We start from the raw sequence: 22,356 nt of genomic DNA, 5'->3' as shown, positions 1-22,356 counted from the left end.
TGCCAAATCAAACGTGCGGAGGATCCGCTGTGGCGCCCCCTAACGGGAGAAGCCGAAAGAAAGTTTTATAAACACCAGAATAAAGCTGATTAAAGTTCTCATGGCTCCATGAATTAATTAAGAACTTGGAGATGTTCTCCTGCTGCTGGAAGACATTTGTGCTGCTGCAGAGTTTCCAGTTTTGTCTCTATTGGAGTTCAGAACATTTACAGAATAAAGTCACTGAGTGTTTGAGTGTTGGAATACAGTGGGACTATTGGGTGCAGTTACTGAATAGAACTGGGTGAAGACTAAATCAGATAGAAGATGGATTATGGTGTGGAGTTAAAGCTGATGGCTTCCACATGTTCTCTCTGTTTCTTAGTGAAATTTAAACCAAATGGACTGATGTTTCTTCACTAAAGCTGCTCCTAACTTGTAGTTCCCCCATGTGTCTCTGTTCATTTAGAGTTAGGAACTGTATTCATGTCTATAGGTAGAGTTTATAGATTCTGCTGAAGGTCCTAAATGTTTCCAGATGTTTCTCCTGAACTGCAGTGATGTGAGAACAGTGTGGATCACTGCACTGATTACTGAACACACATTAATGGTTCCAGTCTGAACTCTGAATAAGCAGTAATGAGTAAATGTTCTCCTGCTGAGATGTTCTACTGAACTGCAGTAATGTGAATAAGCAGTAATGAGTAAATGTTGTGTAACCGTGTGTAAATGTGTGTTTATTGTGTGTTTGTGGTCTCCAGCCGGTCCCACGGTGAAGCCCTCCGTGTCTCTGCTCCCTCCCTCCTCTCTGCAGCCGTCTGACAGATCGGCCTCGCTGCTCTGCCTGCTGTCTGCCTACTCTCCACAGGGGGCGCTGGTGAGCTGGACAGTGGACGGCTCAGAGGTGAAGGACGGGGTTCTGACCAGCCCAGAAGAACAGAAGAAGGACGGTTACACACGCAGCAGCACCCTGACCCTCAGCAAAGAACTCTGGGAAAAGGGGGAGGAGTTTGTCTGTACCGTCTCCCATGGTGGTGTCCATCATCCGCTCACGTTCAGAAAGAGCCAGTGTTAAGACCAACAGCTCCAAGATAGAATTGAACACTGAGCTGCTCACACATCCATTTACAATCGAGTTTCAATTCTACACAATGCTGACATTTCTGTCTTTCCTCTCTTCACTGTCCTGTTGCTCTTCCTGTAGTTTTGCTCTGCTGAAATAAAGCTTCATTTTGGACATTGTGTGTTCTTTTATTCGAGTTAATAGTCATTATCAGTGTGATGAGAGAGTGTGTTTAGCTGGAGATTCAGTGCTGTGTGTTGTGCTTCACTGAGTTTGGCTGAAGGAAGTTGAACATCTGGTGAAAGTTCTGCTCTATTCTGGGAGAAACAGAATCACTCAGTCGTCTAGTTATGTAAACTGCTATCAGTTTCTAATTCATTTCCTCTTTAAACCTGACACATCTGATAATCTACACTGGTTTTCAGAAAAAATCTATATTTGTTTAAGTATCTATTTATCTCACATTAATTTTATTCTATGAAACTTTTAGCTCCAAGTTTAAATCTTTTCTATCATCGCACCAACAAAACTACTAAAGCTTTAAAACAATGATAAACAGAATCCTATCAACAGGATTCTTTACCCCCTGGTGTTTGGGCTCAAATTAAAATAGTGTGTTAAAATAATGCTGTTTTTATATTAAATAAAATACACAATCACTGGACTACTGACAATCATGAGAAAACAACACAATGGCACAAAGATTTTGGAAAAAAGGTATTCAGATGAAAGAGCAAGAATTAGAGTAAATTTGTTTATTTTGGTATTGTATAAAATTGTTGATGTGGTTGAAATGGTTGATTACCCTTTGGTCCTTCAAGCTAAAACAAAAAAATCAAGTGACCCCAGAAATGTTCACATACCAACCATCTACACTTCTGCTGTATTTTCCAGCCACCCAGCAGAATTTACACCAGTCATACGTAATTGGAGGTGTAGTTTTCTTAAATTGGGCTGATTTAATCAACATTCATTTTATGACACTTGTTCAATGAGGAGACTGAGGTTAATGTATGGGATGAAATTGAACATTTAATAATCCATGGTAATTGGAGTATTAAAAACGTGAAAAAGATTTTAAAGATAATTTAAAGTTGTGATTAATTCGTGAGTGAACTCATGACAATCATTTGATTAAGTGCATGAATTAATGAAATATTGTAATTGATTGACAGCCCTAATATTAATATGATCTGGTTCAGTTACAGTGACACTAAAACAGGTAGTAATAATCACTACCTTTTACTGAAGTTCATGTCCGAGCTCAAACTTCTTTACTGTAACTCAATAAGTAAAAAAGTGCAGTCAGAACTTTTACACGAGTATCTGTACTACTGTACTTCGACATGAGTGGAGGATGTGTGTACTTTTGCCACCTCCACCACTCACCATTCATCCCTATATACACTCCTGAAACATTCAGTCAGTCTGAGGATCATTCAGGATCATTCAGGGTCATTCAGGATCATTCAGGGGATCATTCAGGATCATTCATGATCATTCAGGGGATCAATCAGGATCATTCAGGATTATTCAGGGTCATTCAGGATTATTCAGGGGATCATTCAGGATCATTCAGGATTATTCAGGATCATTCAGGATCATTCAGGGGATCATTCAGGATTATTCAGGATCATTCAGGATTATTCAGGATCATTCAGGATCATTCAGGGGATCATTCAGGATTATTCAGGATCATTCAGGATCATTCAGGGGATCATTCAGGATTATTCAGGATCATTCAGGATCATTCAGGGTCATTGATTCTGAAATGCCGAGACTTATGCATACTGTTTAAAATTCTAGTTATTCTGACTCAGCTCTTGTATTTCAGTTTACAAACAGTTTAGTGTTCTCTCTTTTTATCACAGTCATAATTTTTTTTTTACTAGAATCTTTAAAAATGTCTCCCAAGTAAATCAGTGATGGTGCTGTGAACACGAAAGTAAATAGAATTACCAGGTTATGAGCGTGGTGTAGCTCTGTGCGTCTCACACACGCAATCAACCACTACTACATGAGTAAGTGTTAAATTATGTTTAAATTACGCTCATTTGCGGTGTATTTGTGTAAAATAGGCTACAAATACTTTATAAGTGCAGAAATAAGCGATCGAATGAGGTCTCGGAACGGATTAAATCACTTTTACATTCATTCTTATGGGGAAAATCAGTTCGAACGTACGAGCAAATGGACACACGAGCAATTTTCAAGAACGAATTCTTCTCGTACAGCGGGGTTTTACTGTATTAGTTATAACAGATTCTATGATTGTAACCGGTTGCATCCAGTTCTGGTGCTCTTGTTCTCTGCATTGTGTCGTGGAATGACGAGTCGTTACAACAGGGTTGCAGCAGTACATTGGACGGATTACACACGTGATTCAGAGCACATTCATGTAGAACACGGACGTGTTCACGAAGCATTGCTGATGCAGCGTCTCATTCCCTCAGGGAACCAGTGTTACATACGTAACCTGGAGACGATCCTCTAATTGTTTCTTTTTTTAGCAACATTTACTTTTGTTGCCGTGTCCCAACTTTTAGAAACATGTTACAGCCATCAAATTCAAAATTACTTTATATTTCTCTTAAAATAGTGCATTGCTTAAGGTACACATTTTTTCTGTTTTGTGTTTTGAAAACAGAAAAAGAGATTTGCAATCATCACACACAACTCATCCCTATATAACAGTCCTAAAACAGTCAGCCAGTCTGAGGATCATTCGGTGTTCTTGTTTCTGAAGTGCCAAAACTTATTCACACTGGTAGATTTTCTGGTTATTCTGACTTTGCTATAGAAATCTGTTTTTCAGGTTTGAAACAGTAGAGTTTTCTAAATTTATATCCCAGACATTCATTTGTTGTGGAACACTGAAAAGGATCTATAAAAAATGACCATATCATAGATCAGAAAAGAATCAGAAAAGAATCAGAACCAGAAAATGTTTATTGCCAGGTACAGCAAAGAGTTCAGCAAAGAGCACATTACAGTGCTAGGAATTTGTCTTGGTGTCAGGTGCAAACATATACACAGATACGAAATGTGTACACAGCTTTTAAATCAACTATAATAAATCAACTAAAAACTGTATACAGTATTGCATGAGAAGTAGTGACATTTAGAATGTAAAAGTGAAAGTGACTGTCCAAACGTATATACAGCCACGAAGAATGTACACAATCTAGAATGAAATAAATATTGTATATAGAAGTGTGAGTTTGCATGAAAAGTAGTACAATTTGAAATATTAACCTCTTCGTCTTCAGTGCTGCGCCAGCATGACCCATATCCCAGTGGTCTCAGGTGCTGATGTTTAACAATAGATGAAATAAAAAGGGAGAAGAGTCACATGACTCTACATCATTCTAAAGCTCTAAACCTCAAGCAGCGATTTCAGATCTCTGTTTTTAATGGAAAACGTATAACGAATGTTTTTGCTGAATGTGTGTAAACAGCACACAACAACAACATGCATAAAAAACTGCACTACTCACATTATTATTGTAATAACAAGTCACAAATCGTTTGTATATGTTTCAGAATAACTTTCGCATAAAAACGCCATCTTGGTGGTAAAAAAAACAAATATGGCTGATAGAATATAGTGTTACAAATCAAATGAGACCACACAGCTGAGCATCCACTCTCTCTGCAGGTGTGGTGGTGATGTTTGTTCTGCATCACCTATCATTTCATTCCTTTCATTTCCAGACAGTAGCATTATGGAAACTAAAAGGTTAATGGAAAATGTAGCCAGTAAGTGCAGGATTCTAATGATATATGGGAGGAGTTTATTCCCCATGTGTGCGAGTTCTTAGTTTCATTATTCTTTATAAACTCTTAGTGGTCAAACAGGGGAGCATGTGCACTGTGACACAACAGGAAGTGATGCAGCTCTCGGTTCTGCACGAACAGCTTTTTCCAGCTCGTGCTAACCGGCCTTTGTTTTCACATAAAATAAAAAAGAAATATTGGACAGTCAAAACATTTCGGAGATTTTCACAAAGCAGCAATGAGGAAAATATTCTTGGGTAACAACAGAGACGTGGTGATCTGCATGGAGATGCAAAATCTGAGCCTTTACATCTGTAAGTTACAATATATTTCCCTTTACAGTTTTATTGCCCGTTTGTCTTTATAAGAAAATTGCTTGAAATGTAAGTGTGTGTGTGTGTGTGTGTGTGTGTGTGTGTGTGTGTGTGTGTGTGTGTGTGTGTAAAGCAGACTGACTGCAGTGGGGAAGAAACTGTTCTTGTGGCATGAGGCCCTGATGGACCGGAACCTCTTGAGGGGACGGACAGAAAGAGCTCGTTCCAGGATGAGAAGGGTCGGCTGCAATCTCGGCTGCATGTATCAGGGGCCTGGAAACGTACAGCTCCTGGAGGGATGGGAGACTGCAGCCTATCACCTTCTCAGCAGAGCGGATGACATGCTGCAGAGCGTGATTGAGGATGTGAGGATAGATTTGATGATAGCAGGGTAGAGGTTCACCAACACCTTCCCAAGGAGGAGAAACTGCTTCAGCTGCCACAGGAAATACATCCTGCTAAGCCTTCTTAGTGAGGGAGCTGATGCCCAGGAATCTGAAAGACTTGACCGGTGTCACCGGAGTCGGTGGCTGACTCGTCTCCTTCAGAGATGAGGCCGATGAGGGTGGTATCATCAGCAAAGTTTGACAGGACACAGGGGGGATCTTAGGGGGATCCAGTGCAGAATATCCGGGAGTCAGATACATGCATTCCCAGCATCCAGCTGCACATGGAATCAGGTACATTCAGCTGGGAGAGCTTGTCTCTGAGAAGAGCTGAAACCATAGAAATCATAGATCAGACTGAGGAAGATTGAAAATAACTAACAATTAAACATTAATTTGTTTCCAAACAGTCCATTAAAATAGAACGCAAGATCAAGATCATTCTGGAGGTTAAGACCAAGAGACCAGGAGCAGGAGCTTTATAGTCACAGATGGATTTAAATCTGGGTTTCAGTATAGATCAAACCTTGCTGTATGTTACTGGGGTGTTTATCTGCTGGGGTTGAACAGTGAAACCAGTCTGTCTCTGATTAGCAGAATGTGCAGAAAGAATGTACAGGCTGAGATAATAAATATAATCACTATGATGTAATAACATCATAAATACAGTCATCAGTTCACCTCAGATTATAAACTTTACAGATGAAGAGGAAATGAATCCTGAAATAGAGAATAGTATATAAAAGAGTTTTGCCTCTTAATGAAAGATGTTGAACTGCATTGTGTGACAGTGGTGTAATAGACACTGCTGTAATCATCTTTTACTATCAGCTGATTTTTTTCAGCTGAGAAAGAATTTTCTGCTTTTCAGAAATAATTATTTATTAAAGCTGAAGATGTTTGATGATGTTCACTGGAGAATGTTCAGCAGTTCTCAGATCAGTGATCAGTGTGTGTTTCTGACTCAGAGCACTTCCTCTACAGCTGAGGGAGGTTTTTGTACGGCGCTATAACACTGTGTGTACGGCCAGCTCTCACTCTGCTGACAGTAATAATCTCCTGCATCTTCAGACTGAACTCCAGAGATTTTTAGTTAAAATTCTTTAAAATTAGATCGAATACCAGTGAAACGATCTGGAACCCCAGTGTACCGTACATTATCATTATAGATCAAAAGTTTAGGAGCTTCTCCAGGTTTCTGCAGGTACCACTGGAGGTCACTGCTAACATCATGACTTGTTCTACAGGTGAGAGTAACAGTGTCTCCTGGAGAAACAGTGTGAGATCCTGGAGACTGAGTCAGGACGATTTCCCCAAAGGACTCTAAAGAAAAGGATGCAGAGTTGAATAATGGAAACAAATGTAGTAATGAGTGTGAGAGTGATGTGATGATTTGTAGGAATAATAAAAGTAAAGAGAGTCTCACGGTGAGCGAGGAGTCCCAGTGTCCCCAGCAGTAGAATCAGTACCATCATCATTGTGCTGCGTGTCAGTGGCTCTGAAAGGACTGAACACACTCTGATCAGCACTACAGCTCTTAAAGTGTGTGCAGCAGTCACACACACACATATGTAAATACCACAACTGTGTGTGTGTGTGTGTGTGTGTGTGTGTGCGTGTGTGTGTGTGCGTGCGTGCGTGCGTGTGTGTGTGTGTGTAACAGAGGTTTTTGTACGACAGTTTCATTAGAATGTATCACTGTGGTGGACTTTTGGTGGAGGAACCAAACTGATCATCAGTAAGTGACTAATTTATTTATATTCACAAAAATTCTTGAACTTATTTTTTACTAATAATTTTATAATTAAACAAAATGTTAGACAGTGAAAATAAGAAATTAGGTTTAAAAAAAGTGTATCTTAAATAAAAAAAAAATTTATTTGTTTGTTCCTTTTGATAATTATAATAATAGAATTGACAGAATAAATCCAGATAGTTGTGATGTTGAAAGTCACCTTGATTTCAGCATCTAGTGATTAATTTTTATTGAGTATAAACACCAGAATGAAGCTGATCAAAGTTCTCATGGCTCCATGAATTAATTAAGAACTTGGAGATGTTCTCCTGCTGCAAAAACACATTTGTGCTGCTGCAGAGTTTCCAGTTTTGTCTCTATTGGAGTTCAGAACATTTACAGAATAAAGTCACTGAGTGTTTGAGTGTTGGAATACAGTGGGACTATTGGGTGCAGTTACTGAATAGAACTGGGTGAAGACTAAATCAGATAGAAGATGGATTATGGTGTGGAGTTAAAGCTGATGGCTTCCACATGTTCTCTTAGTTTCTTAGTGAACTTTAAACCAAATGGACTGATGTTTCTTCACTAAAGCTGCTCCTAACTTGTAGTTCCCCCATGTGTCTCTGTTCATTTAGAGTTAGGAACTGTATTCATGTCTATTGGTAGAGTTTATAGATGCTGCTGAAGGTCCTAGAAGTTTCCAGATGTTTCTCCTGAACTGCAGTGATGTGAGAACAGTGTGGATCACTGCACTGATTACTGAACACACATTAATGGTTCCAGTCTGAACTCTGAATAAGCAGTAATGAGTAAAAGTTCTCCTGCTGAGAAGTTCTACTGAACTGCAGTAATGTGAATAAGCAGTAATGAGTAAATGTTGTGTAACTGTGTGTGTAAATGTGTGTTTATTGTGTGTTTGTGGTCTCCAGCCGGTCCCACGGTGAAGCCCTCCGTGTCTCTGCTCCCTCCCTCCTCTCTGCAGCCGTCTGACAGATCGGCCTCGCTGCTCTGCCTGCTGTCTGCCTACTCTCCACAGGGGGCGCTGGTGAGCTGGACGGTGGACGGCTCAGAGGTGAAGGACGGGGTTCTGACCAGCCCAGAAGAACAGAAGAAGGACGGTTACACACGCAGCAGCACCCTGACCCTCAGCAAAGAACTCTGGGAAAAGGGGGAGGAGTTTGTCTGTACCGTCTCCCATGGTGGTGTCCATCATCCGCTCACGTTCAGAAAGAGCCAGTGTTAAGACCAACAGCTCCAAGATAGAACTGAACACTGAGCTGCTCACACATCCATCTACAATCGAGTTTCAATTCTACAGGGAGTGCAGAATTATTAGGCAAATGAGTATTTTGACCACATCATCCTCGTTATGCATGTTGTCTTACTCCAAGCTGTATAGGCTGGAAAGCCTACTACCAATTAAGCATATTAGGTGATGTGCATCTCTGTAATGAGAAGGGGTGTGGTCTAATGACATCAACACCCTATATCAGGTGTGCATAATTATTAGGCAACTTCCTTTCCTTTGGCAAAATGGGTCAAAAGAAGGACTTGACAGGCTCAGAAAAGTCAAAAATAGTGAGATATATTGCAGAGGGATGCAGCAGTCTTAAAATAGCCAAGCTTCTGAAGCGTGATCATCGAACAATCAAGCGTTTCATTCAAAATAGTCGACAGGGTCGCAAGAAGCGTGTGGAAAAACCAAGGCGCAAAATAACTGCCCGTGAACTGAGAAAAGTCAAGCGTGCAGCTGCCAAGATGCCACTTGCCACCAGTTTGGCCATATTTCAGAGCTGCAACATCACTGGAGTGCCCAAAAGCACAAGGTGTGCAATACTCAGAGACATGGCCAAGGTAAGAAAGGCAGAAAGTCGACCACCACTGAACAAGACACACAAGACACTGAAACGTCAAGACTGGGCCAAGAAATATCTCAAGACTGATTTTTCTAAGGTTTTATGGACTGAGGAAATGAGAGTGAGTCTTGATGGGCCAGATGGATGGGCCCATGGCTGGATTGGTAAAGGGCAGAGAGCTCCAGTCCGACTCAGACGCCAGCAAGGTGGAGGTGGAGTACTGGTTTGGGCTGGTATCATCAAAGATGAGCTTGTGGGGCCTTTTCGGGTTGAGGATGGAGTCAAGCTGAACTCCCAGTCCTACTGCCAGTTTCTGGAAGACACCTTCTTCAAGCAGTGGTACAGGAAGAAGTCTGCATCCTTCAAGAAAAACATGATTTTCATGCAGGACAATGCTCCATCACACACGTCCAAGTACTCCACAGCGTGGCTGGCAAGAAAGGGTATAAAGAAGAAAATCTAATGATATGGCCTCCTTGTTCACCTGATCTGAACCCCATTGAGAACCTGTGGTCCATCATCAAATGTGCGATTTACAAGGAGGGAAAACAGTACACCTCTCTGAACAGTGTCTGGGAGGCTGTGGTTGCTGCTGCACGCAATGTTGATGGTGAACAGATCAAAACACTGACAGAATCCATGGATGGCAGGCTTTTGAGTGTCCTTGCAAAGAAAGGTGGCTATATTGGTCACTGATTTGTTTTTGTTTGGTTTTTGAATGTCAGACATGTATATTTGTGAATGTTGAGATGTTATATTGGTTTCACTGGTAAAAATAAATAATTGAAATGGGTATGAATTTGTTTTTTGTTAAGTTGCCTAATAATTATGCACAGTAATAGTCACCTGCACACACAGATATCCCCCTAAAATAGCTAAAACTAAAAACTACTTCCAAAAATATTCAGCTTTGATATTAATGAGTTTTTTGTGTTCATTGAGAACATGGTTGTTGTTCAAATTAAATCCTCAAATAAAATTAATCCTCAAAAATACAACTTGCCTAATAATTCTGCACTCCCTGTACACAATTCTGACATTTCTGTCTTTCCTCTCTTCACTGTCCTGTTGCTCTTCCTGTAGTTTTGCTCTGCTGAAATAAAGCTTCATTTTGGACATTGTGTGTTCTTTTATTCGAGTTAATAGTCATTATCAGTGTGATGAGAGAGTGTGTTTAGCTGGAGATTCAGTGCTGTGTGTTGTGCTTCACTGAGTTTGGCTGAAGGAAGTTGAACATCTGGTGAAAGTTCTGGTCTATTCTGGGAGAAACAGAATCACTCAGTCGTCTCCATGGAAATCTCTCTCTCAGTTCACTGATCTCCACTAACTGCTGCTCAGTTCTGCTCTCCTACATCCATTTCAAACTGTAGTCAGAACTAAACTCTGGTTTGAGTATATAATAATTTATAATGTCAACTTACACTAAACGCCATCTTATCATAATACAGTTTAATGCATAATTTTCATATAAGCATTTTCATCACAGGAATAAACAGCAGGTGCATCAGGTACAGATTTAACATTTAAATTAGTTGTATTGTTCTGATCATCTTGAACCATTACTCTTTTTCACCACTAGAGGTCACTGTATTTGGACGTCTGACTGTGCGTTCACAGCTCTCTCTAAATACAATCCTTAGATTGCTAGAACTTTCTTTACACAAAAAAAGAATATAATTAATATTGTGAATATGATGCAGACCAGAGATGTGCCCAAAACATTTTTCTAATTATGTCTTCAAAATGAACAACAAATTCTAGAAAATAATAGTAAAAATATGGGGCAATCACAGTCAGTCCACTTGATTTCTGGATAACAGGTGAGTCATCAGCCAACATGATATTATACATAATCATCTACAATCACTACACTATAATGAGGATGCCATTGCTCATCTTCTCCACACTACAATGAGTCACCTGGACTACAGAAAAGTGAATTATGCAAAGATGCTGTTTGTGTATTACAGTTCAGTGTTCAAAACCATAATTCCCTCCACGCTCACCTCTAAGTTGGAGGTCCTGGGACTTTGCCTCCCGTTGTGTCAATGGATCTCCAACTTACTGACAGACAGACCACAAGCCGTACTGGTGGGCAAGCACATCTCATCCAGCCTCACCCTCAGCACTGGAGCTCCTCAGGGTTGTGTTCTGAGCCCCCTGCTGTACTCTCTGTACACACATGACTGTGTGGCCACTTCCAACTGTACCACTAACATTAAATTTGCGAACGACACTGTTGTGGTGGGCCTGATCTCCACGAAACTTTACTAAAGAACTTATAAACAGATTATACATATTCTTAAATTAAAAAATGTAAAGTATGAAAACTGAGAACAGAGAAATTCATCTAATCAATTTGTCCTAAAGACTGAATATTAATGTTCAGCTCGAATCAAATTTATTTGTAAAGTGCTTTTGAGAATGGAAATTGTCTCAAAAGCAGCTTTGTACAGATAAAGTGGGAATAGAAGAATGAATAAGTTTGTTCATTATAATTGTAAGTTTATTTCTAACTAGAAAGTCAGTGGTGACTGTGGCAAGGAAAAACTTCCTGAGATGTCATGAAGAAGACGGCAGGTTCATTCATTACAGTTCATCATTATTGAGGAGTTTCTAAAGGACAACCCTGTTTTCTGCACTGTAGAAGCAAATGTGTTCGTGGCTGGTGCTCAGATTATTAGGTTTTCTGAGAGTGGAATGAGACTGGTGTTTGGATAAAAGAAAAGGTAAGAAAAATCAGTCCATCATAACGTACTACATAAGTTACTACTTACTACATTGATAACTAAACAGTAGTAGGTGCAGCCAGATGAAGGTGACAGAGGGACCATCTGGGTAAAGAGGCTTGAAATGACCTTTGCAATACCAGACTTGAGAGCAACAGTTGAAATGAGATGGCAGATTGTGGTATTTAAAAGCAGTAAATTTTACAGGGAAGTAAATTGACAAGTAAAAGATGCTGAGATGTTCATTGGGAGTGATGAGGATGGACAGAATTAGAATTGAGTTTATAAGAGGAACAGAACATGTAGCATGTATGAGGGAGTTGTGATTGAGATGGTTTGGACATGTGCAGAGGAGGGACATGGGGTATATCTGTAGGAGAATGCTGAGGATGTAGCCACCAGGTAGGAGGAAAAGAAGAAGACCAAGGAGAAGGTTTATGGATGTGGTGAGGGAAGACATGCAGGTAGTTGGTTTAAAAGAAGCAGATGTAGAGGACACGGGGGAATGGAGACGGATGATCATTATTGACCCCTAATGGGAGAAGCTGAAAGAAGAAGAAGAAGTAGAAGAAGAAGAAGAAGATGTAAATTGACAAGTAAATTGAGAGATCCTTCTGGAATTCTTTCTTCTTCACCACACAGCAACTGTAACACTGCATTCACTGACTTGTTCATTGTCTTTATTCCATCACTAGCAAGGTTTGCATTTCAAGGCTTTTACCCTCAACCAAAGGGAGCATCCCCATTTTTAATGGAGAGAACAAAAACATCTGTCTTAAATGTGATTGTTTTCATCTTTATATTATTTGTCATGTACATTTCTACAAAATGACTGTTGATATTCATAGTGAAACCAGTGGGACTGTTTATGTGAAAGATAGAATGAAGGAAAGCAGTTTGCATCTGAGTGTCTAGTGGTCCATGCTAGAGGTTGAGAAAAAACATTAAGAGGTGTACAGGACTTAAAGGATAGTAGTATATTGGGTTTGTTTTTCTGCAGTATGGGGTATAGTCACACAGTGGCCAAATAAATCTATCATTTAATACAATACATCATTTGAGACAACCTGGATTTTTCCACTTACATGCATCCATGTTAAAAACATTTACAGAAAAGTCCTGTAACATTTCTGTCTTTGTTAGGCCTTAGATCTCCTGTATGTGTTACACCAATCATTTAGAGCAGCCATGCTGCTGCTAGATTGTAGCTGCATGACTCAGTCTAGAGGGAGTCATTGTACTGTAAATCCCCCTCAGCACCTGCAGAAGGTCCCAGCTGCAGCAGTCACACTCACTGAGGTTTTTGTACGGTGATAAAACACTGTGTGAACATCCAGCCACTGACATTAGGTACATACATACAGTAATAATCTGCGGCATCGTCAGTCTGGACTCTACTGATGGTCAGAGTGAAATCAGATCCAGATCCACTGCCACTGAAACGATCTGGAATTCCTGATTCTCTAGTGCTAATATATTTAATTAAGAGTTTAGGAGCTTCTCCAGGTTTCTGCTGGTACCAGGAGAAATAGTTAGAATAAACATCAACACTGGTTTTACAGCTGATGGTGAGCGTGCCTCCTGGAGAAACAGATTTTACTGCAGGACTCTGAGTCACAGTCTGAGCTCTGGATCCTGAAAAAGAAGAAGAAGAAGTTGTTTTCCACATTAACAATGATTTTGAAGTTTGGAGTTTGAAGAACATCTAGTCGAGCTACTACACATGGGTTTATCAGCTGAACAGTAGAAGATAAAACATTGTGTTACCTCGAGTGCAGAGGGCCAGTGTGCAGATGAAAATGATGATCAAACTCATGGTTGCTGTGGGTGAAGTCGCTGAGCAGCAGCTTTCAGTCATGAAGTGTTAAAGTCACAGAGCTATAAAGTCTCTCAGAGCACTGAAGCATGAGCTGCTAATGCAAAGTGTGTGTGTGTGTGTGTGTGTGTGTGTGTGTGTGTGTGTGTGTGTGTGTGTGTAACAGAGGTTTTTGTACGACAGTTTCATTAGAATGTATCACTGTGGTGGATTTTCGGTGGAGGAACCAAACTGATCATCAGTAAGTTTCTCTTCTGTTTATAAACTTCTGTACAATTATTTTATTTGAAGGCTATTTGATGTCTGTTTATTTTCATGGATTTATCATTTAGAAATAAATAATTATGTGTTATTCTGACACTGAGACACAGTTTGAGTGAAATGAAATGAAGCTAAAAGAAAGAAGAAATCAGGATTTAGCTGTTAGCTGAATAAGTGTGCAGTTTGTTCCTCAGGAAACACGGCACTTTTACATTCACAGCTTCTGAAGGTCATATTGTGTGCTGTGAAGGACATGGTATAAAACTTCATCCTGTGCCTGTTAGTCTTCTATCATTGTACTGATGTACTGAGTTTGAATCTCCAAACAAAGAGAAACAGTGTGTAGAAAGGTGGATGTGGTGTGATGTGCTGATTTCCATCACTGAACTGATCTCAGCCTTTTTGCCAGATGTGGGATTGTAATAGAGGAAATCTTGGTATCAGGAAACTCAAAGAGAAGGTGTGATGTTGCATTTTCCAGCCCTGATTCTGTGGAATATCAGTGTATTTACATCATCAGTGTAGTGATTTTTCTGTAGGACTACATGTCAAAGTAACACAACAACTTAGGAGGACTGGAAAACACTCCCAGAAGAAATCTGATCAGTCCGAGTCTCTCCACAATATAACGAGGAACTAGTAAAAGTTCTCCTGCTGAGAAGTTCTACTGAACTGCAGTAATGTGAATAAGCAGTAATGAGTAAATGTTGTGTAACTGTGTGTGTAAATGTGTGTTTATTGCGTGTTTGTGGTCTCCAGCCGGTCCCACGGTGAAGCCCTCCGTGTCTCTGCTCCCTCCCTCCTCTCTGCAGCCGTCTGACAGATCGGCCTCGCTGCTCTGCCTGCTGTCTGCCTACTCTCCACAGGGGGCGCTGGTGAGCTGGACGGTGGACGGCTCAGAGGTGAAGGACGGGTTCTGACCAGCCCAGAAGAACAGAAGAAGGACGGTTACACACGCAGCAGCACCCTGACCCTCAGCAAAGAACTGTGGGAAAAGGGGGAGGAGTTTGTCTGTACCGTCTCCCATGGTGGTGTCCATCATCCGCTCACGTTCAGAAAGAGCCAGTGTTAAGACCAACAGCTCCAAGATAGAACTGAACACTGAGCTGCTCACACATCCATTTACAATCGAGTTTCAATTCTACACAATGCTGACATTTCTGTCTTTCCTCTCTTCACTGTCCTGTTGCTCTTCCTGTAGTTTTGCTCTGCTGAAATAAAGCTTCATTTTGGACATTGTGTGTTCTTTTATTCGAGTTAATAGTCATTATCAGTGTGATGAGAGAGTGTGTTTAGCTGGAGATTCAGTGCTGTGTGTTGTGCTTCACTGAGTTTGGCTGAAGGAAGTTGAACATCTGGTGAAAGTTCTGCTCTATTCTGGGAGAAACAGAATCACTCAGTCGTCTCCATGGAAATCTCTCTCTCAGTTCACTGATCTCCACTAACTGCTGCTCAGTTCTGCTCTCCTACATCCATTTTAAACTGTAGTCCGAACTGAGCTCTGGTTTAAGTATATAATAATTTATAATGTCAACTTACTCCAAATTCTATCTTATCATAATCCAGTTTAATACATAATTTTTATATAAAAAATTTTATTACAGAGATAAACAGCAGGTGCATCAGGTACAGATTTAAAAGTGAAATTAATTGTATTGTTCTGATCATCTTGAATCATTACCCTTTTTCACCACTAGAGGTCACTGTATTTGGATGACTCAATATCAAATCAAAATGTATTTTTCCCATACACATACATACAGAGTACGGCATGCAGTGAAATGCTTTATATGACGTTCCGGCATGAGGGAATAGAATGAGGAGAAAAATAAACCAAGAAAAAGGCAGATAAATAAAAAGTGATACCTTGACCAACGAGTGCATTAATGTACGAGTTTTATGAGATACAAGCGGTCACTCTGCGATTTTTTGCTTTGTTACCCGAGCAAAAATTTTATTGTATGAGCTCGAGACGCCGCTACTAGATGGCGAAGCGAAGCCAGAAAGCGGAGACTGTGATGAAAATTAGATAAGCAAAGAAGAAAAAGTAAAAAATGTAAAGTTTAGGGATACGTAGTGTACTGCTATCAGTAGTGATAGCAAAAAAACAAGTTTTCCCTCCTCCTCCGCCTATCGCCTATAAAATGCTTTTTGTCGACTACAGTTAAGCGGTCAACACCATAATTCCCTCCATGCTCACCTCTAAGATCGAGGTCCTGGGACTCAGCCTGCAGCTGTGTTAATGGATCTCCAACTTCCTGACAGACAGACCACAAGCCAGTGGGCAAACAAGTTTCAAGTTTCAAGTTTATTTATATTGCGCTTTTCACAACAGACATTGTCTCAAAGCAGCTTTACAAAAAACAACGGTGAAGGTGAATGATGTGTGTTTATCCCTGATGAGCAGCCGTGGCGACTGTGGCAAGGAAAAACTCCCTTAGATGTTATGAGGAAGAAACCTTGAGAGGAACCAGACTCAAAAGGGAAACCCATCCTCATTTGGGTGACATCAAGAGTTTGATCATAAATCTTTCAACAATACAGAACACTGGAGAGTGAGAACTAACATGAGTACTGGAGTATAAGATTATAAGTGATGTTCTTTCTATAGTCTTATACAGTCTTTATGGTTATAAAACTAGGAGCTACATTTGTGATCATCACAGATCCAGCACCAGCTTCTCCATGCCAGAGCCTTTAAACACTCCAGAAGGTCCAATGTCAAAACTCCACACATGTAGTGGGATCCAATTGGCACTGGTACATCCCTAGATGGTAGGGTATGTTTGCAAACTCGGCATCTACTTCTTCAAAGGTCCGTTAACTTTATGAGGTGGGACGTGACTGGAGCTGGCCAAACCTCAGGATGCCTCGGGATGGGGAGAGAAAGAGAAGCAGTGGAGAGGAATTAGCGTAGCTGCTGTTCATGATATTAACAGCACAAGTTGATAATGTGCATGTGATCAGATGTTCTGGAGCACAAGGTGATGATGTGATGTGTGTTATGTGTAGGCTTTGCTAAAAAGATATGTTTTTAATCTACACTTAAACTGGGAGAGTGTGTCTGAGCCCCAAACACTGTCAGGAAGACTATTCCAGAGTTTAGGAGCTAAATGTGAGAATGTTCTACCGCCTTTAGTGGACTTTGCTATTCTAGGAACTACTAGAAGCCCAGAGTTTTGAGATCTCAGGGAGCGTGACGGATTGTAGCGTGTTAAAAGACTGGAGATACATGGAGCCAAACCATTTAGTGTTTTATAAGTAAGAAGCAGTAGTTTGTAGTCTATATGAAACTTAACAGGAAGCCAGTGTAGGGATGAGAAGATTGGGGTTATGTGCTCATATTTTCTTGACCTTGTAAGAACTCTTGCTGCTGCATTCTAAACTAACTGAAGCTTGTTTATTAATGAAGCAGGACATCCACCTAGTAATGGATTACAATAGTCTATTCTGGAGGTCATGAACACATGGACGAGCTTCTCTGCATCAGATATAGACAACATGTTTCTTAAACAGAAATATTTCTAAGGTGAAAGAAGCTGTTTTTGTGACTTGGTTGATATGATTTTTGAAAGACAAGTTGCTGTCTTAAATAACTCCCAGGTCATTTACCGTTGAGCTAGTGGTTACATAACATCCGTCTAATTGCAGGTTGAGATGCTGGTGCTTCTGTATACTGAATTTTGGGCGGATGAGCAAAATCTCCGTCTTATCAGAATTTAATAGTAGAAAGTTATGGGTCATCCAATTTCTTATTTCTTTAACACACTCAGTTATCCGAGTTTACTGAGCGTATCGCCTGGTTTTGTTGAGATATATAGCTGGGTATCATTTACATTTACATTTACATTTGCGGCATTTAGCAGACGCCCTTATCCAGACCGACGTACAAACGTGCTTTACATCTCTAGTAATGAATAAATTCACACTGGTACGCAAGATTACAAACTCAATATAAATATAACTCGAATTCTACAAACTTGGAAAGTGCTAATTTAGGTATTTCAGGAAGAGGTATGTCTTCAGTCGTCGCTTAAAGATAATCAGGGACTCTGCTGTACGGACATCTAGGGGAAGTTCATTCCACCACCTCGGTGCCAGAACAGAGAAGAGCCTTGAAGTGTACTTACCTCTCATTCTGAGAGAAGGTGGTACCAGTGGAGCAGTGCTGGAGGATCTCAGACAGCGTGGTGCAGTGCGAGATGTGATGAGGTCACTGAGGTAAGATGGTGCTGGTCCATTTTTGGCCTTGTAGGCAAGCATCAGTGTTTTGAATCTGATACGTGCAGCTACTGGAAGCCAGTGAAGGGAGCACAGCAGTGGGGTGGTGTGGGAGAACTTGGGCTGATTGAACACAAGTTGTGCAGCTGCATTTTGGATCATTTGCAGTGGACGAATAGCGTTCAGGAGAAGACCTGCCAGCAGAGAGCTGCAGTAGTCAAGTCTTGAAATGACAAGAGACTGAACAAGCTCCTGGGCAGCCTGTATGGACAGAAATGGTCGAATCCTTCGGATGTTATAGAGAAGAAATCGACAAGAACGAGCGACATTAGCGACATGTGGGGAAAAAAGAAAAAAAGTTCATTGTCCATAGTTACCCCAAGGTTACGAGCAGTGGCTGAAGGGGAGAGCAGAGATTCATGAAGTATCATCATTGTAACAATGGACACACCTCATCCACCCTCACCTTCAGCACTGGAGCTCCTCAGGGTTGTGTTTTGAGCCCCCTGCTGTACTCTCTGTACACACATGACTGTGTGGCCACTTCCAACTCCACCACCATCATCACATTTTCGAACAACACTGTTGTGGTGGGCCTGATCTCCAACAATGACAAGATGGCCTACCTATAGGAGATTAAAGACCTGGAAAAATGGTGCCAGGAGAACAACCTTCTTCTGAACGTCAGCAAGACTAAGGAGTTGATAGTGGACTTCAGCAGAAAACAGGAGCAGTCATACCAACCACTAAATATCAACAGACCCCCAGTGGAGAGAGTGGACAGTTTCTGGTACCTGGGAGTTTACATCACACAGGACCTGTCTTAAGCCTGTCACATCAACACCCTGGTGAAGGGGCCCGGCAGCGTTTGTACCATCTGAAACACTTAAGGGACTTGAAACTACCCTCTCAGGTGAAACAATGGACCCAACAATGGACACTTTTCTCTGTTGTGTTCAGGGAAGGGCTTCCGCTCCCTGAAAGCAAACATAGAGAGAATGAAGAGGAGCTTCTTTCTGGACTTCTCTTTTCATCCCACTTCCTTCACTGCACACTATTATCGTAATTTTTGGACTATTAAACGCACCCATATATAAGCCGCACACACTGAATTCGACAAAGATTTGTACTTTGAACATAAATAAGCCGCACCTGTCTATAAGCCGCAGGTGTCTACACTGAAACTAATGAACTTTACACAGGTTTTAATGAAAGACAGTGTCTGTAACACGGCTTGGATCTAAACAGTAGCCGACCAAGAAAGTTATTGTTCACTGTCTTCCTCCTTCCCTTCATAACTATTTCTCTCAGGAGTTTTTCTTTTGGCATCGTCGTGCGTTTAAAAATCACCATCGGTGAAGCTTTTCTCCCGATGCCGTGCAGCTCAGAACACAGGTGAAGTGTGTTTTTTCATGCCCGGTTGTTTTCAGCGTGATGAATGATTCACAACCTGGATTTTTCCACTTACATGCATCCATGTTAAAAACATTTACAGAAAAGTCCTGTAACATTTCTGTCTTTGTTAGGCCTTAGATCTCCTGTATGTGTTACACCAATCATTTAGAGCAGCCATGCTGCTGCTAGATTGTAGCTGCAAGACTCAGTCTAGAGGGAGTCATTGTACTGTAAATCCCCCTCAGCACCTGCAGAAGGTCCCAGCTGCAGCAGTCACACTCACTGAGGTTTTTGTACGGTGATAAAACACTGTGTGAACATCCAGCCACTGACATTAGGTACATACATACAGTAATAATCTGCGGCATCGTCAGTCTGGACTCTACTGATGGTCAGAGTGAAATCAGATCCAGATCCACTGCCACTGAAACGATCTGGAATTCCTGATTCTCTAGTGCTAATATATTTAATCAAGAGTTTAGGAGCTTCTCCAGGTTTCTGCTGGTACCAGAAGAAACAGTTAGAATAAACTTCAACACTGGTTTTACAGCTGATGGTGAGCGTGCCTCCTGGAGAAACAGATTTTACTGCAGGACTCTGAGTCACAGTCTGAGCTCTGGATCCTGAAAAAGAAGAAAAAGTAGAAGAAGTTCTCCACATTAACAATGATTTGGAGTTTGAAGAACATCAAGTCGGGCTACTACACATGGATTTATCAGCTGAACAGTAGAAGATAAAACATTGTGTTACCTCGAGTGCAGAGGGCCAGTGTGCAGATGAAAATGATGATCAAACTCATGGTTGCTGTGGGTGAAGTCGCTGAGCAGCAGCTTTCAGTCATGAAGTGTTAAAGTCACAGAGCTATAAAGTCTCTCAGAGCACTGAAGCATGAGCTGCTAATGCAAAGTGTGTGTGTGTGTGTGTGTGTGTGTGTGTGTGTGTGTGTGTGTGTGTGTGTGTGTGTGTGTGTGTGGTCACTGTAGTGTTACAGAGGTTTTTGTACGACAGTTTCATTAGGATGTATCACTGTGGTGGATTTTCGGTGGAGGAACCAAACTGATCATCAGTAAGTTTCTCTTCTATAAACTTTGTTACCTGTAAAATGAGTTTATTTTAGGTTGATTTGTTTGATTATATTTTTTGATGAATTTATCATTTAGAAAGAAATAATTGTGTGTTATTCTGACACTGAGACACAGTTTGAGTGAAATGAAATGAAGCTAAAAGAAAGAAGAAATCAGGATTTAGCTGTTAGCTGAATAAGTGTGCAGTTTGTTCCTCAGGAAACACGGCACTTTTACATTCACAGCTTCTGAAGGTCATATTGTGTGCTGTGAAGGACATGGTATAAAACTTCATCCTGTGCCTGTTAGTCTTCTATCATTGTACTGATGTACTGAGTTTGAATCTCCAAACAAAGAGAAACAGTGTGTAGAAAGGTGGATGTGGTGTGATGTGCTGATTTCCATCACTGAACTGATCTCAGCCTTTTTGCCAGATGTGGGATTGTGAAATCTTGGTATTAGGAAACTCAAAAGGAAGGTGTGATGTTGCATTTTCCAGCCCTGATTTATATTGGGAAAACACTCCCATAAGAAATCTGATCAAAGTCCGAGTCTCTCCACAATATAACGAGGAACTAGTAAATGTTCTCCTGCTGAGAAGTTCTACTGAACTGCAGTAATGTGAATAAGCAGTAATGAGTAAATGTTGTGTAACTGTGTGTAAATGTGTGTTTATTGTGTGTTTGTGGTCTCCAGCCGGTCCCACGGTGAAGCCCTCCGTGTCTCTGCTCCCTCCCTCCTCTCTGCAGCCGTCTGACAGATCGGCCTCGCTGCTCTGCCTGCTGTCTGCCTACTCTCCACAGGGGGCGCTGGTGAGCTGGACGGTGGACGGCTCAGAGGTGAAGGACGGGGTTCTGACCAGCCCAGAAGAACAGAAGAAGGACGGTTACACACGCAGCAGCACCCTGACCCTCAGCAAAGAACTCTGGGAAAAGGGGGAGGAGTTTGTCTGTACCGTCTCCCATGGTGGTGTCCATCATCCGCTCACGTTCAGAAAGAGCCAGTGTTAAGACCAACAGCTCCAAGATAGAATTGAACACTGAGCTGCTCACACATCCATCTACAATCGAGTTTCAATTCTACACAATGCTGACATTTCTGTCTTTCCTCTCTTCACTGTCCTGTTGCTCTTCCTGTAGTTTTGCTCTGCTGAAATAAAGCTTCATTTTGGACATTGTGTGTTCTTTTATTCGAGTTAATAGTCATTATCAGTGTGATGAGAGAGTGTGTTTAGCTGGAGATTCAGTGCTGTGTGTTGTGCTTCACTGAGTTTGGCTGAAGGAAGTTGAACATCTGGTGAAAGTTCTGCTCTATTCTGGGAGAAACAGAATCACTCAGTCGTCCCCATAGAAATCTCACTTCCTCTACACTGCTCTCTGATTTCCTGCTTCAGTGTGACTCTGTGTGTTTATCTGGGTGTGGAGCAGGAAGCTGCGTTCATGTAAATCTCTTTTTTATTCATCTTTTAGGTCTTTTTTAGATATGTGTGCTATTACATATAGCATCTGGGTGCTTTCCTCTATCACTTCCCTGTGTGCTTCTAAACATGAGTCAGCAGTTAAATGTGCTGCTTATAAACACCTGTAACCATTAGAACATCCAGTTCCAGTTCCATCGAGATTGAGATCCAGATTGTATACTGAGCTCAATGAAGGAGTTTTGCATGTTACAGTAAATAAGTTACACATCACACACACATATTATCTTTCTCTCTCTCTCTCTCTCTCTCTCTCTCTCTCTCTCTCTCTCTCCAATAG

At 41.0% G+C, this 22,356-nt stretch overlaps 3 long non-coding RNA genes and 3 gene segments (V, D, J or C); 3 read left to right on the top strand and 3 right to left on the bottom strand.

Annotated features, from left to right (window-relative positions):
* Positions 1 to 5,712: 5,712 nt before the first annotated feature.
* Positions 5,713 to 7,102, bottom strand: LOC124392108. Its single transcript, XR_006927105.1, has 3 exons — positions 6,946 to 7,102; positions 6,676 to 6,842; positions 5,713 to 5,849 (listed from the first exon to the last, which is right to left on the bottom strand). It is a non-coding gene; the product is annotated as an uncharacterized LOC124392108 (long non-coding RNA).
* A 127-nt stretch (positions 7,103 to 7,229) lies between these two features.
* On the top strand, positions 7,230 to 8,618 carry LOC124392069 (the record flags this gene model as incomplete). The annotated part of the segment is given in 2 exon segments: positions 7,230 to 7,257; positions 8,187 to 8,618. Coding segments are annotated over 2 exon segments (342 nt in total), but the record flags the coding sequence as incomplete, so codon positions are not given.
* A 3,989-nt stretch (positions 8,619 to 12,607) lies between these two features.
* Positions 12,608 to 13,702, bottom strand: LOC124392102. The segment is given in 2 exon segments: positions 12,608 to 13,477; positions 13,610 to 13,702. Coding segments are annotated over 2 exon segments (435 nt in total).
* A 71-nt stretch (positions 13,703 to 13,773) lies between these two features.
* Positions 13,774 to 15,153, top strand: LOC124392106. The gene is made up of 2 exons (XR_006927103.1): positions 13,774 to 13,899; positions 14,679 to 15,153. It is a non-coding gene; the product is annotated as an uncharacterized LOC124392106 (long non-coding RNA).
* A 4,349-nt stretch (positions 15,154 to 19,502) lies between these two features.
* Positions 19,503 to 20,468, bottom strand: LOC124392103. The segment is given in 2 exon segments: positions 19,503 to 20,158; positions 20,286 to 20,468. Coding segments are annotated over 2 exon segments (435 nt in total).
* Positions 20,469 to 20,495: 27 nt separating this feature from the next.
* Positions 20,496 to 21,771, top strand: LOC124392107. The gene is made up of 2 exons (XR_006927104.1): positions 20,496 to 20,601; positions 21,296 to 21,771. It is a non-coding gene; the product is annotated as an uncharacterized LOC124392107 (long non-coding RNA).
* The last annotated feature ends 585 nt before the right edge of the window (positions 21,772 to 22,356 follow it).

Source organism: Silurus meridionalis, chromosome 10 (genome assembly GCF_014805685.1).
Source record: "Silurus meridionalis isolate SWU-2019-XX chromosome 10, ASM1480568v1, whole genome shotgun sequence".
Classification (NCBI taxonomy): Eukaryota; Metazoa; Chordata; class Actinopteri; order Siluriformes; family Siluridae; genus Silurus; species Silurus meridionalis.
Note: the sequence above shows the minus strand (reverse complement) of the source record. Positions and strands in the feature narration are given on the sequence as shown.